We start from the raw sequence: 14,655 nt of genomic DNA on the forward strand, positions 1-14,655 counted from the left end.
GTGTGTGCGTGTGTGCGTGTGTGTGTGTGTGTGTGTGTAGAGCGATTCAGACTAAACTACTGGACCGATCTTTATGAAATTTGACATGAGAGTTCCTGGGTATGAAATTCCCGAACGTTTTTTTCATTTTTTTGATAAATGTCTTTGATGACGTCATATCCGGCTTTTCGTGAAAGTTGAGGCGGCACTGTCACGCCCTCATTTTTCAACCAAATTGGTTCAAATTTTGGTCAAGTAATGTTCGACAAAGCCCGGACTTCGGTATTGCATTTCAGCGTGGTGGCTTAAAAATTAATTAATGACTTTGGTCATTAAAAATCGGAAAATTGTAAAAAAAATTAAAAATTTATAAAACGATCCAAATTTACGTTTATCTTATTCTCCATCATTTGCTGATTCCAAAAACATATAAATATGTTATATTCGGATTAAAAACAAGCTCTGAAAATTAAATATATAAAAATTATTATCAAAATTAAATTGTCCAAATCAATTTAAAAACACTTTCATCTTATTCCTTGTCGGTTCCTGATTCCAAAAACATATAGATATGATATGTTTGGATTAAAAACACGCTCAGAAAGTTAAAACAAAGAGAGGTACAGAAAAGCGTGCTATCCTTCTTAGCGCAACTACTACCCCGCTCTTCTTGTCAATTTCACTGCCTTTGCCATGAGCGGTGGCCTGACGATGCTACGAGTAAAATGGCATTGCGTTCAGTTTCATTCTGTGAGTTCGACAGCTACTTGACTAAATATTGTATTTTCGCCTTACGCGACTTGTTTATTTTGATATAATTCGTGTTTTTTTTTTGTAATTACTGTATTTTTATCTTCTTTTTTGATTTACTTTTTATATTTAGTCAAGTTTTGACTAAATATTTTAACATCGAGGGGGAATCGAAACGAGGGTATGGTGTATGTGTGTGCGTGTGTGTGTGTGTGTGTGTGTGTAGAGCGATTCAGACTAAACTACTGGACCGATCTTTATGAAATTTGACATGAGAGTTCCTGGGTATGAAATCCCCGAACGTTTTTTTCATTTTTTTGATAAATGTCTTTGATGACGTCATATCCGGCTTTTCGTGAAAGTTGAGGCGGCACTGTCACGCCCTCATTTTCCAACCAAATTGGTTGAAATTTTGGTCAAGTACTCTTCGACGAAGCCCGGGGTTCGGTATTGCATTTCAGCTTGGTGGCTTAAAAATTAATTAATGACTTTGGTCATTAAAAATCTGAAAATTGTAAAAAAAATTAAAAATTTATAAAACGATCCAAATTTACGTTTATCTTATTCTCCATTATTTGCTGATTCCAAAAACATATAAATATGTTATATTCGGATTAAAAACAAGCTCTGAAAATTAAATATATAAAAATTATTATAAAATTTTTTTTTTCGAAATCAATTTAAAAACACTTTCATCTTATTCCTTGTCGGTTCCTGATTCCAAAAATATATAGATATGATATGTTTGGATTAAAAACACGCTCAGAAAGTTAAAACGAAGAGAGGTACAGAAAAGCGTGCTATCCTTCTCAGCGCAACGAATACCCCGCTCTTCTTGTCAATTCCACGTGCACTGCCTTTGCCACGGGCGGTGGAGTGACGATGCTACGAGTATACGGTCTTGCTGCGTTGCGTTGCGTTCAGTTTCATTCTGTGAGTTCGACAGCTACTTGACTAAATGTAGTAATTTCGCCTTCGCGACTTGTTTAATTTTTAGTCGATGTTTACCTTTTCAGTAGAGAGCGATTCAAGATCAAGAAGACAATCTTTATTTTTCTTCTACTCGATCCAACATGCACAATGCACAAAATAGTACTATAACGCCGAACGCTCTACTTTGTACTACACACGGCATCTCCTGTGTTGGTATGAGCGCGCGCTTCCTGTGCATGCTTGAATGCGCCCAGATGCCGCAGAGTACATTATTGTGTAACAGACGGTCTCTGTTGCGCCCTTTTCCCGCGAACCTACTAGACTGCAGTTTGCATAGGCTGTTGCTGACTACATTTTCGGTGACGTCATGGAATCTCCCACTAATGCTCTATGTAGGTCGACAACGTCGACTTGCCCTCTTTCTCTGTTGAGTCGGCCCTTAAGACGGCTCATGCACCCCGACTTCGTTTCGTGCTTTGCGGATTCTTAACAGAGCAAGCTTTAGAGTAAAGTCGAACCATTTGAGCTTGGAATTTGAGTTCTCTCATGCAACCCACTCCAGTGCTCTACCAACTGAGCTACCCGGCCTCCAGTTGAGTAGGGGTGGGTAGGAGTGGGGTTAAACTTGAGGTTTGAGTGGGTTAAGCCTGTCCTTAATTTGGCCAAGTCAACTATGCAAAGTATACTCCACGAAGCTGGCAGCACGGAGCTTTAGCACTGAGTTTTCGGTAACAATGTTACATAGCTGTTTGCCACTAGACGTCTGTGTCCATGTTCTTTATTATTTGGTCAAAGAGTGAAGCAAAGATAAGACGCTGGAATAGAAAGGTGTAGGTCACAAAGTACTACTTACTGCGGGGTGTTAGCCTGCATGACAGGTGATTTATGTGAGAGGGTCGAGACCGAGCTGGTATCCCTCTGTGTTAGGTGAGCCATCCATGGTGCCAGCTGAGAGTAGATATCAGGGTAAGCAAGTACGTTAAATCTGATTTGATCTCGGCTTCAACAGGGAGACCACGACTCTATATACATGTCTCTATGTTTGAATAAAGTTCGCTTCATCTTGTCGACTCTGATGGTTCGGGTTGACAATGCGAGAATCCCTGAATGTGTGTGAAAGTGTCACAACAAGACTTTGCGAAGTTTTGGCGAAGTCAACTTGAGCCTCCATTAAGGACCCCCTTTACACTCACAATTGGATGTTTGGTACAGCAGAATGAGCCTGAGCCAGGCAGCTAGCATCATGCTGTTGAGTGATGCCGGGTCTGGCTCCGCCAGCATCACTGTCACCATGTGTTGCAGCAACAGACTCGTCAGCTGCCTGCTCTGCAGTAACCGTAGCAACTCCTTCCACACATTGATCAAAATCCCCGGCACTTTCGGTGGCTCAGCTCGTAAGGTCTCTGAAGAAAAATCCAACAACAAGATGATGAATGTGCTAGACAGAGCAAGCTGCATGATAATTGATGAAAAATCCAACAACAAGATGATGAATGTGCTAGACAGAGCAAGCTGCATGATAATTGATGAAATAAAATGACGCAAGTTCTTTGACATTGGTTATTGGTAAAATTCTATCCAGAATGTTGATGCGGAGCCTTCTTTCTGACAAGGTGATTGCCAAATTTTCTTATTCTTCTTTTTCTTCATGGCTACAGGATCAGGTCTTAGAAACGAATGACAGTGTGTAAATACACACACACACACACACACACGCACACACACAAGCACAAAGGCACTTTCCCACTATCATACTGTGTGCGTGTTGCTGCATCTGCTGAGCACGTGTTCATTGTATAGAACAAGCTAAAAGCAATGGATAAATCGATTCATTGATTTAAATTTTTGCAATGGTTTACTCTTTGATCAACGAATAAAAGAAAAAAAAACTGATACAAGACACTGCCAGATACACAGAAAAAGGTCAAATAAACACACACACACACCTACAATGTATATATCTCATCAATGTTTTACTTTCATGAAGTCACTGTACCACGACACAGCATCACCCTGTACCCCCTACAGTCACACTGGGTAAGTTTAGATGCCACTGTAAGCGCTCACCATCTAGGTTGGCATGGTACGAGTTGAGCTGCTGCTCTGTAGGCAGCAAGTGACCTGAGTCCACCACACTTGCAAGAAGGCAGCTCCTCCTGGTAAAACAAAGTAAATCAAAAACAATGTTTATTCACAAATAGATTTCTTAACCAGCCTTTACACAATGATTAAAAAGAGCATTCTTTTTATTTTTTTATTCTCTTTTTGTACAGTTTTTTTTTTAACATGTATATGCTGTACATTACAGCACATCACCTAACCGAAAGGACAGAATCATATAACAGAAAAGCACACTTGGACAATTACAACATACATGGGGTGGGAGAATGGAATGGGGAGGGGGGGATGTTCAGTGGTTTGGTGGTCGCATTATCAAAAGGTTTTAAGAACGAAAAGAGCATTCTAAAGTTTGCCAAGTTCGGTTGGCTTGTTGCAACATCAGCAACAAAATTAATAATGGTGTGTAGCACTTTTGTCCTACTTTATGAATGAAAATGAAATTGTAAAGCACCTTGAGCCAATCGATGGGACTCGCGCTATAGAAAAGTGATTTATTATTATATGTAGTAGTAGTACAATGCAGTAGTACTTTATGCATTTAAAAGAAAAGCGTACCAGCACTCTTTCACTAGTGAGTGTGTCAGCACGTGTCGACAAGCATTCTAATCTGAAACTGAAAATAACAGATTTCCTTCCATTGACTCACTTTGGTCCGTTCAAGACGTGTTCAATGCGCCTGAGAGCCCGGCTCTCCTCCCTGGCTGCCTCGCTCTCCGGCCCGTCCTCCAGGCTCTGCACACAGTACACTGGTGGTAACACACTTCAAGGTAAGTGATTGGTTTAGTCTTACACAACCATCGACACACCTCAAAAGGATAGGCGTTGCACCTACAGGAATCTGGATGAACAGACCCCGCAGCACATTCTACAAGCGTGCCCTCTCCTTGCCCCCTGCGCGACCAGACCTGGTCAGAGAGCACAACTCCAGATGCTAAACTGTGGGGAACTGCGGAAGACCTGTGCCGAACTTGCCAGTTCACAACATCAGCAGGCCTGAGACTAAGAGTGACACAACTGTCGAAAGCTGAAGAAGAAGAAGCTTACTCTTACAAATCTGAAAGTCCAGAGGCAAACAGCACAGACCCATTACAAAAACAACAATAATAAATCTAAATGCATACGATATGTATAATTACTAATATATAGTAAGTCAGAGTTATTCTGAACCAGAATTGGGGCGGGGATATAGCTCAGTTGGTAGCGCGCTGGATTTGTATTCAGTTGGCCGCTGTCAGCTTGAGTTCGATCCCAGGTTCGGCGGAAATTTATTTCACAGAGTCAACTTTGTGTGCAGACTCTCTTCGGTGTCCGAACCTCCCCCCGTGTACACTACATAGGGTGTGCACGTTAAAGATCCCACGATTGACAAAAGGGTCTTTCCTGGCAAAATTGCTTAGGCACAGTTAATAATTGTCTACCTATACCCGTGTGACTTGGAATAATAGGCCGTGAAAGGTAAATATGCGCCGAAATGGCTGCAATCTACTGGCCGTATAAAATTTCATCTCACACGGCATCACTGCAGAGCGCCTAGAACTGTACCCACGGAATATGCGCGATATAAGACTCATTGATTGATTGATTGAGAACCAGTCTCCTGGCACCTGAGAGAATAACAAGCATTGAAATGAAAAAGCAATTTTCATCCTCAATAATAAATGTTATGTACCAAGCATTCATTTCTTTGTACGGATTCCTTTCTGTGTACAGATTCATCAAGAAGAACCAATCAGTACAGAAGAACATAAAAAAAGTAAATGTAATCAAAAACAAAGTCACTACGGGTTAACTGCCATACTTGCTGTCATGGGACCCTTTGCCACAAGGTTTACAGCAAATTACTTCCCTTTGGTTAATCATGCTTAGCTATTTGCACTGTCTGCCTTACCACTGCAACATCAGTGATGTTCCTAGGCCTTGCTCTTCGGTCCCTGGCACAGACCTTTTGATCTGATGCATTGGTCTGACGCCTGGCAGGTCAACCGTCCGATAGTTTTGACATGCATGAGGTCTTCTGACCATGAGTTTTCATACCAAGCCGACATTTGGACCTACACAAGTCATATTTGCCATCCAGGTCCAACTGACCTGTCCTCTGAGGATGTGACAACACTGCAACATTCCAGCTATAAACAGAACTCAGACTGATGCAAAGTGTTCTACCAGGATGTCATAACAAGCAGAACTCAGACTGATAAAAAATGTTCCATCAACATGGTTGCTACCTTGCGACTTGCTTGTTGATAGTTGTTGAGCAGCTCCTGAATTTCCGCGGCATCGTACAAAGGCTTGTGTGGCTTCTTCCGCTTTCTTGTGTCTGGGTCTGCACACTCATCGGCCTCCTTCACCTGCTGGCTCCAAAATACGTCCTGTAAACACACACACACACACACATAACACAACACAAGATATAGCTCAGTTGGTAGCGCGCTGGATTTGTATTCAGTTGGCCGCTGTCAGCGTGAGTTCGATCCCAGGTTCGGCGGAAATTTATTTCACAGAGTCAACTTTGTGTGCAGACTCTCTTCGGTGTCCGAACCTCCCCCCGTGTACACTACATTGGGTGTGCACGTTAAAGATCCCACGATTGACAAAAGGGTCTTTCCTGGCAAAATTGCTTAGGCACAGTTAATAATTGTCTACCTATACCCGTGTGACTTGGAATAATAGGCCGTGAAAGGTAAATATGCGCCGAAATGGCTGCAATCTACTGGCCGTATAAAATTTCATCTCACACGGCATCACTGCAGAGCGCCTAGAACTGTACCCATGGAATATGCGCGATAAAAGACTCATTGATTGATTGATTGATTGAACACACACGCGATACTATTTTACATAAATCATGAACAATGTCATGGAACAATATCCCATAGTTCACCTTTCTGAAGCGCAAAGAACCAATGGTTTCTTTAACAAGTCAATGCAACTTTGCAAATTTCTTTTAAAATGAGAAATTTACTCGCAAAAGGTTGAAGAAAACTCAACTAAATAAAATGCTGGCCCTTGGCTGCTTATTGCTACAAGAATACCACCAAGATCACAACCAAAAACAAAACTTAACTAATCAGAATCTTCTAAAGAATCATTGCTGCACAATAAAACTTTCTTGGAATCAATTCATATCAAAGTTAATGTAAATGACTTTTTTGTGCAAATTAATCTTTTAATTTTTGTACACGGTGGTATTGTACATGACATGCATACAGAATTGTTTATTATTGTATGTATTTTATTACTTGCTTGTAAGGTGCTAAGAGCTATAGTAAAATTAGCGCCATATAATCTAATTATTATTATCAACATTATTATCATTTTTTTTTACCAAAAGGCAATCCTGACCTGTAGGTAAGAGAGCGCCCACTGCACACCAGTAGTCAACACGTCCAGACAAGGGAGAGATGACCCATGTGTAGCGTCATGACGCAGACGCACCATCCACTCTGGTATGCCAAACTGAAATCAAGAGAAAGACAAACATACAACCACAGGAATAAGACAATTTAAAACAGGCCGCATAATTCTTCTCTGGTATGCCAAACTAAAATTAAGAGGAAGTCGCATAATTCTTCTCTGGTATGCCAAACTAAAATTAAGAGGAAGCCGCATAATTCTTCTCTGGTATGCCAAACTAAAAATAAGAGTAAGACACATAATCACAGAAATAAACAAATCAAAATGCCTAACTGAAAATAAGAGTAATGGTAAGATACACAATCACAGGAATAGAACAAATCAAAATGCCAAACTGACATTAAGAGTAAGACACACAATCACAAGAATAAGACAAATCAAAACAAACCACACCATTCACTCTGGTATGCCAAACTGACATTAAGAGTAAGACACACAATCACAAGAATAAGACAAATCAAAACAACCTGCACCATTCACTCTGGTATGCCAAACTGACATTAAGAGTAAGACACACAATCACAAGAATAAAATAAATCAAAATGCCAAACTGTAGATAAGAGTAAGACACACACTCACAAGAATAAGACAAATCAAAACAAACCACACCATTCACTCTGGTATGCTAAACTGACATTAAAATATAAAATCACAAGAGAAACAATTGAACATGTCACAAAATTACAACACTGAAATTTTTTTTCAACAAGAAGAGCAAACGCTCGATCGAGTCACTTTCGCAGTTCTGAATATTATATGAGGCATCAGATGGACAGGAAGAAATTGCTATTCACAACACAATGCATACCTGAAGCATACCTGTGACCTTGAAAAAGGTCAAAGGTCACCAAAGCAGACGTCAAAGTGTAGAGGTCACTGGGAGTCACGTTCACATAAAATTTGAGCCCGGTCACTTTTATAGTTTCCGAGAAAAGCCCAACGTTAAGTTGTGTGTTGCCGAACAGAAAAGGCTAGTTATCTCCCTTGTTTTTCTGATAACGTTCGTAAAAGGCTACAGATGTAAATACTTTGATGTAAAGAATAATCCTACAAAGTTTCAATCACATCCGATGAACTTTGTCAAAGATATAAAATGTCTAATTTTTCCTTTGACGCTGACCTGTGACCTTGAAAAAGGTCAAAGGTCAACGAAACCATCGTTAAAGTGTAGAGGTCATTGGAGGTCACGACTAAACAAAATATGAGCCCGATCGCTTTGATAGTTTCCGAGAAAAGTCCAACGTTAAGGTGGTGTCTACGGACGGCCGGCCGGCCAGCCGGCCGGACGGCCGGCCGGCCGGCCGGCCGGACGGCCGGCCGGACAGACTAACACTGACCGATTACATAGAGTCACTTTTTCTCAAGTGACTCAAAAACCCACTAAGACATTCTTTCAAAATGCATTTTCAGAGCAGAACCCATTCGCTAAAGCTGAAGGGGTGTGTTTAATGTAAGCTTTTTCCACAGCGGTACCTGCAATGAAAGTCCTCTGATGAGGAGAGTAACCATCCCAAGAAAGGACATCTTCTGTCTACAGGTGTGATCTACACACCTAGTCTGTCACAGGGATCGCGCTAGCTTTTTAAAAAACGCGTAAGTCATACGCAACGAAACGAAAAAAACGCGTCACGGACCAATATTTTGCGTACTTCGAAAACACGTACAGACACAAACAAAACACGCACGAAAGACTTAAAGACACTCCTTACCTAAATACGGCGAGTTTTCCTGTCGAACTCCGCGCACGCCTGTCGAATAACACCCCTGCTGTCTCCAACCTTCGGGCCTTGCAAGTTTGTTTCCCGCTCTAATACGACTAGACACACTTTCCGCCTTTTGGAAGCGCGAGATGGGAGAGCAGCTAATGTCTGTTTCATTATCCGACAAGACATTATCTGGTAATACCCTCGTTACGTTCGTTTGCGATACTTCGATGCAAAAAGAAACGGACTTTAGTTTTGACGCACAGATTTCATGTGTGTCGTCACTTCTCGAGCCCTGTAGTCAGTTTCAGGATCGGGTGATTATTAAGTCAGAGCAAAAGCGCTGCGTGAAGACAAGAAAAAGTTACAATATTTTTGCGTATGGCTTACGCGGCGCGGCGAAAAAAAACGCGTCAGCGACTTTTAAAATGCGTCAAATACGCAAAAATCGTGCGTAAACGCGATCCCTGCTGTCACTGTCTGCATACAGGACACTACAGTGACAATCCACCTGTAATGTAGGGACACGTTTGGCTGGCTCCAAGGGTGTCCTTTCATAGCAGGTATCATCTGTAATGTAGGGACACGTTTGGCTGGCTCCAAGGGTGTCCTTTCATTGCAGGTATCATCTGTAATGTAGGGACACGTTTGGCTGGCTCCAAGGGTGTCCTTTCATTGCAGGTATCATCTGTAATGTAGGGACACGTTTGGCTGGCTCCAAGGGTGTCCTTTCATTGCAGGTATCATCTGTAATGTAGGGACACGTTTGGCTGGCTCCAAGGGTGTCCTTTCATTGCAGGTATCATCTGTAATGTAGGGACATGTTTGGCTGGCTCCAAGGGTGTCCTTTCATTGCAGGTATCATCTGTAATGTAGGGACACGTTTGGCTGGCTCCAAGGGTGTCCTTTCATTGCAGGTATCATCTGTAATGTAGGGACACGTTTGGCTGGCTCCAAGGGTGTCCTTTCATAGCAGGTATCATCTGTAATGTAGGGACACGTTTGGCTGGCTCCAAGGGTGTCCTTTCATTGCAGGTATCATCTGTAATGTAGGGACACGTTTGGCTGGCTCCAAGGGTGTCCTTTCATAGCAGGTATCATCTGTAATGTAGGGACACGTTTGGCTGGCTCCAAGGGTGTCCTTTCATAGCAGGTATCATCTGTAATGTAGGGACACGTTTGGCTGGCTCCAAGGGTGTCCTTTCATTGCAGGTATCATCTGTAATGTAGGGACACGTTTGGCTGGCTCCAAGGGTGTCCTTTCATTGCAGGTATCATCTGTAATGTAGGGACACGTTTGGCTGGCTCCAAGGGTGTCCTTTCATTGCAGGTATCATCTGTAATGTAGGGACACGTTTGGCTGGCTCCAAGGGTGTCCTTTCATAGCAGGTATCATCTGTAATGTAGGGACACGTTTGGCTGGCTCCAAGGGTGTCCTTTCATAGCAGGTATCATCTGTAATGTAGGGACACGTTTGGCTGGCTCCAAGGGTGTCCTTTCATAGCAGGTATCATCTGTAATGTAGGGACACGTTTGGCTGGCTCCAAGGGTGTCCTTTCATAGCAGGTATCATCTGTAATGTAGGGACACGTTTGGCTGGCTCCAAGGGTGTCCTTTCATTGCAGGTATCATCTGTAATGTAGGGACACGTTTGGCTGGCTCCAAGAGTGTCCTTTCATAGCAGGTATCATCTGTAATGTAGGGACACGTTTGGCTGGCTCCAAGGGTGTCCTTTCATAGCAGGTATCATCTGTAATGTAGGGACACGTTTGGCTGGCTCCAAGGGTGTCCTTTCATTGCAGGTATCATCTGTAATGTAGGGACACGTTTGGCTGGCTCCAAGGGTGTCCTTTCATAGCAGGTATCATCTGTAATGTAGGGACACGTTTGGCTGGCTCCAAGGGTGTCCTTTCATTGCAGGTATCATCTGTAATGTAGGGACACGTTTGGCTGGCTCCAAGGGTGTCCTTTCATTGCAGGTATCATCTGTAATGTAGGGACACGTTTGGCTGGCTCCAAGGGTGTCCTTTCATAGCAGGTATCATCTGTAATGTAGGGACACGTTTGGCTGGCTCCAAGGGTGTCCTTTCATAGCAGGTATCATCTGTAATGTAGGGACACGTTTGGCTGGCTCCAAGGGTGTCCTTTCATAGCAGGTATCATCTGTAATGTAGGGACACGTTTGGCTGGCTCCAAGGGTGTCCTTTCATTGCAGGTATCATCTGTAATGTAGGGACACGTTTGGCTGGCTCCAAGGGTGTCCTTTCATAGCAGGTATTACTGTACCCATTGAAGGTTGAAACAGAAAAACAACAACAAAATCATGATTCTGGTCATATAGTCCAATACTTACATCTTCAGCAATCTTGTGCACTGGCTGAGCGAAGGCTTTATTCTGTCCCTTCTCTGTAACATGGTTCACAAACCTGGCAAACACAGAAAGATGATTAAGATTAAAAAAACCACTTAACTGAAACTTACAATGCACATTAGAAGGTCAAAATCAGTGGTTTTTTTATGATACAGGTATTAAAGTAAAAACTTCAAGTTGAGACCTTGAAAATGTCAAGAAAAATTGGCAGAAAAATGGAGGGGTTTTCATTGGGCATCACACGGCTTGGACACCCATGCAGACTCTCGCTCTCACATCAAACACTTATGCAAGCACTGTCGTAACGATCGCAAGATTTCACAACTCTCACAATCAAATTCAAAGCACAAGCATAATAAAGACATGCTGGGGAAAATTCAAACAATGAGACTAACCAGCACAAGAAGTCATCAGGTATGTGATACGACCCATTTTGTGACTGCTACACGGAATGGGAAGCAGAAATGAGTACCAGGACTCACAAAAAGAAGGGAACAGTTGCATGTTTGTGCTTTTTTGTTTAAATGTGGCAATCTTTAGTTTGGCGTGGCAGCATAGCAATTGCTCTTAAAACGTAGCATGCTACACTGAAATCATAGCAGTTGGCAGCTCTGTTCCTCTTACCTGATGAGTGTCATGCTGAGCATGGTACGTAGACTGAAATCCTTGTGAAGCAGATCCCCAGCCTCTGCAGCTGCCTGGTACTGCAGCAGTGCTTCCGTCAGCGCTGAGGAGCTTTCAATTGCCACAGACAGCTTGTGAACAGCCCTGCACACATATGTTTCATTCGAACCAATTTGAAATTCAGTAAATCACTAACTAGAAGAAAACAACATTTTTTCTAAAAGAGTGTAAGTTGCTAACCCTTTTCTTGGTTAACATAACAAAATTATTCATCTTTATTAATAAACACAATTATCAATTCATATTTAGTGTTTATCAATTCATTTTCGTAACATTTTTGCACACTTATGTAAATTGAAACTTATGACTGAGCTTTCATGTAAAGTTGTAGCAATTCTTTTTTAAATGAACGACAAGAAATAGTTCAAAAGTGATACTAATTTTGCCCCCACTGCAGAACTCCCTCTCTTCTTCATGGGCTGAAACTCCCACATTCACTCAAGTTTCCGCACAAGTCGTTTTTTTTAGGTGTATCATACACTGTATGGCCGTTTTTACCCCGCCATTCAGGCAGCCTTATGCCGCTTTTTGGGGAAGCACGCTGGGTATTTTCGTGTTTTTATAACCCATGCGCCACCTAAAAGTTAAACAACTGTCATCTATTCAGGCTTTTATGTGGGATAAGATTAAGAGTATTCTTGTACTTGAACACATGCTAAAATTCAACATCCTGGCTGCTACTGCTAGTTGTGCAGACTGAAAATGCTTCACTGAATTCATTTGACTGACGTCTGTAGTTGTCACTGTCAGTTATGAAACTATTTTGACAAATTTATTGACTGAATTTTTTGCTAGCCACAGTATTAACATTTTCTTTCACATCTCGCATCATCGTCTCTTTTTTACATCGCGGTCTTGAAGCAATCTGTCTCAATATGATCCGTTGAATAGGCCAAAGAAAGCGACTTTGCTCAGAAAAAGCACATTGATTCCTAATCCTATGCAAATCAAGGCTGATATTCACCTGTGCACTGACTGTAAATTGAATAAATTACACAAGTCGCTCTCTACAATCTGTTTTGCATTACCTGCATTTCCACAAGGAAATAGTCTCCACTGCATTCTTCTGCCGATCAGCATTTTTACTGTAAAGATCAAGGTATGTCTGCACAAATTCTGGTCTGAAACAGGAGACAAACATTTCATTTTTCATTGCTTATCAATACTAATTTGAGTTGTTTCAAGACCAAAGGAAAGAGCATGAACTGGAATTTTTCTGACTGATGTCTGAACATTTTCCCATCATGAACAACTCGATAGCTGCTGAACAAGTGGGATAAGAATCTTTGTCATCATTTTCACGAGTTTTCATTCACAAGCACCTGGCAAATAAATCTCATGTTCCCCAGGCAATAAATCCCCGGTTACCATAGTTGCAGGAAGCAGGTTATACATGGATAATCAAAAGCAAACCCAATAGAAACGCTCGGGGATTCTTCGGCTCTTTTCATTGGTGTTTCCCCAGACCTAAACAGACGACACGACACTGCTTTGCAAAGTTCCAAAAACGAACTGGCAAACTGGCAAAAGTAAACAAAAAAACAAAACTACTTCATGAAACAAATGAAACCTAGCGATATGTTTTGTCTTCTTACAGAGTCATGGAGTGCGTGTATCTGTGTTTCGATACACAGACGTTCGGAGAAACACGAACGTCAAGTTCAAGTAAAACGACCCCTGACACACACATTTTGACCCGTGCACAAGACGTTGTATCGATAAACGAAGCACAAATAAGAAACAATAATAAAAGCAAAGAAAATAGCAACAAGATATGCAAACATCTAACAAAGCCGAGCAAGCAGAATGACAGGTCTAATGAAAAACAAAGAGGTACTGAGTCGGAAACAAGATCGCGATTCTTTCCTTCGCTGCACGACGCAAATCTTCTGTGACCTTTGACCAAACGTAGCTTCCACATTCGATCACTCAGCTTAATATTTACAACAGAAAGCCGAGGGGTGGAATACCGAGATGAACCTACAGAACTGTGCATCCTCAAACCTGACATATTCATCCCAACATTTAATGAACTCAAATACACAGAAAGTTGCTTTCACACGCCAGCTCATTCTGATAATCCTCACTCCACGGCTATCGTTGATTGCCAGTGGTTATCAAACCGGGACTCGTGTGGTTATCAGCACGGAACCCGTGTTTCAAAGCATGGCTCCCTGGGTTGATTGTGCACTTATTTTCTCACTACCAAAATGATGACAAAAACTATGTTTGGTGGTTTGTTGACAGACCAGCTTTTTTGTCGGTCCTCGGTGGGCATATCGACTTTTGTTTCATATTTATTGGCCTTGGTCAATAAATATGAAACAAAAGACGATATGCTCCCCCTCGGACCGACAAAAAAGCTGGTCTGTCAACAACCCATCAAACATCTTAAGATATATATACGACTTGTGTCTGTGTGTCTGTTCGCGATGCACGGCCAAAGTTCTCGGTGGATCTTTTTCAAATTTGGAAACCGTATTCAGCTACACCCCGGACACAACCTCATCGATGAGATATTTCAACATGTGCTCTCAGCGCGCAGCGCTGAACCGATTTTGGTTTTTCTCTGGATCCATTCCCAGTAACTCTTCCTTATCTTCTCCAGTGTTTTCAGCCGCGTTTATTTCTCTTCCTCCGTGCGGTGCGCCGGCATAGCCGGCTCGACTTCTTCCTGGCGCAGCCGTACCCGGCGAAGCA

General features: G+C 42.1%; 1 protein-coding gene across 1 annotated transcript in view; it reads right to left on the reverse strand.

Annotated features, from left to right (window-relative positions):
• LOC138961540 (ribosomal biogenesis protein LAS1L-like) overlaps positions 1-14,655 on the reverse strand; it is a 37,654-nt gene that overhangs the window by 21,225 nt on the left and 1,774 nt on the right. Inside the window, exons 2-9 of the mRNA XM_070333199.1 lie at positions 12,984-13,076; positions 11,896-12,039; positions 11,254-11,326; positions 7,126-7,239; positions 6,009-6,152; positions 4,430-4,515; positions 3,730-3,818; positions 2,856-3,065 (exon numbers count right to left, since the gene is read on the reverse strand). Coding sequence (XP_070189300.1) covers positions 2,856-3,065; positions 3,730-3,818; positions 4,430-4,515; positions 6,009-6,152; positions 7,126-7,239; positions 11,254-11,326; positions 11,896-12,039; positions 12,984-13,076 — 953 coding nt within the window. The remainder of the gene's footprint in view (positions 1-2,855; positions 3,066-3,729; positions 3,819-4,429; positions 4,516-6,008; positions 6,153-7,125; positions 7,240-11,253; positions 11,327-11,895; positions 12,040-12,983; positions 13,077-14,655) is intronic.

The sequence above is a fragment of the Littorina saxatilis genome, linkage group LG3 (assembly GCF_037325665.1).
Source record: "Littorina saxatilis isolate snail1 linkage group LG3, US_GU_Lsax_2.0, whole genome shotgun sequence".
NCBI classification, from domain to species: domain Eukaryota; kingdom Metazoa; phylum Mollusca; class Gastropoda; order Littorinimorpha; family Littorinidae; genus Littorina; species Littorina saxatilis.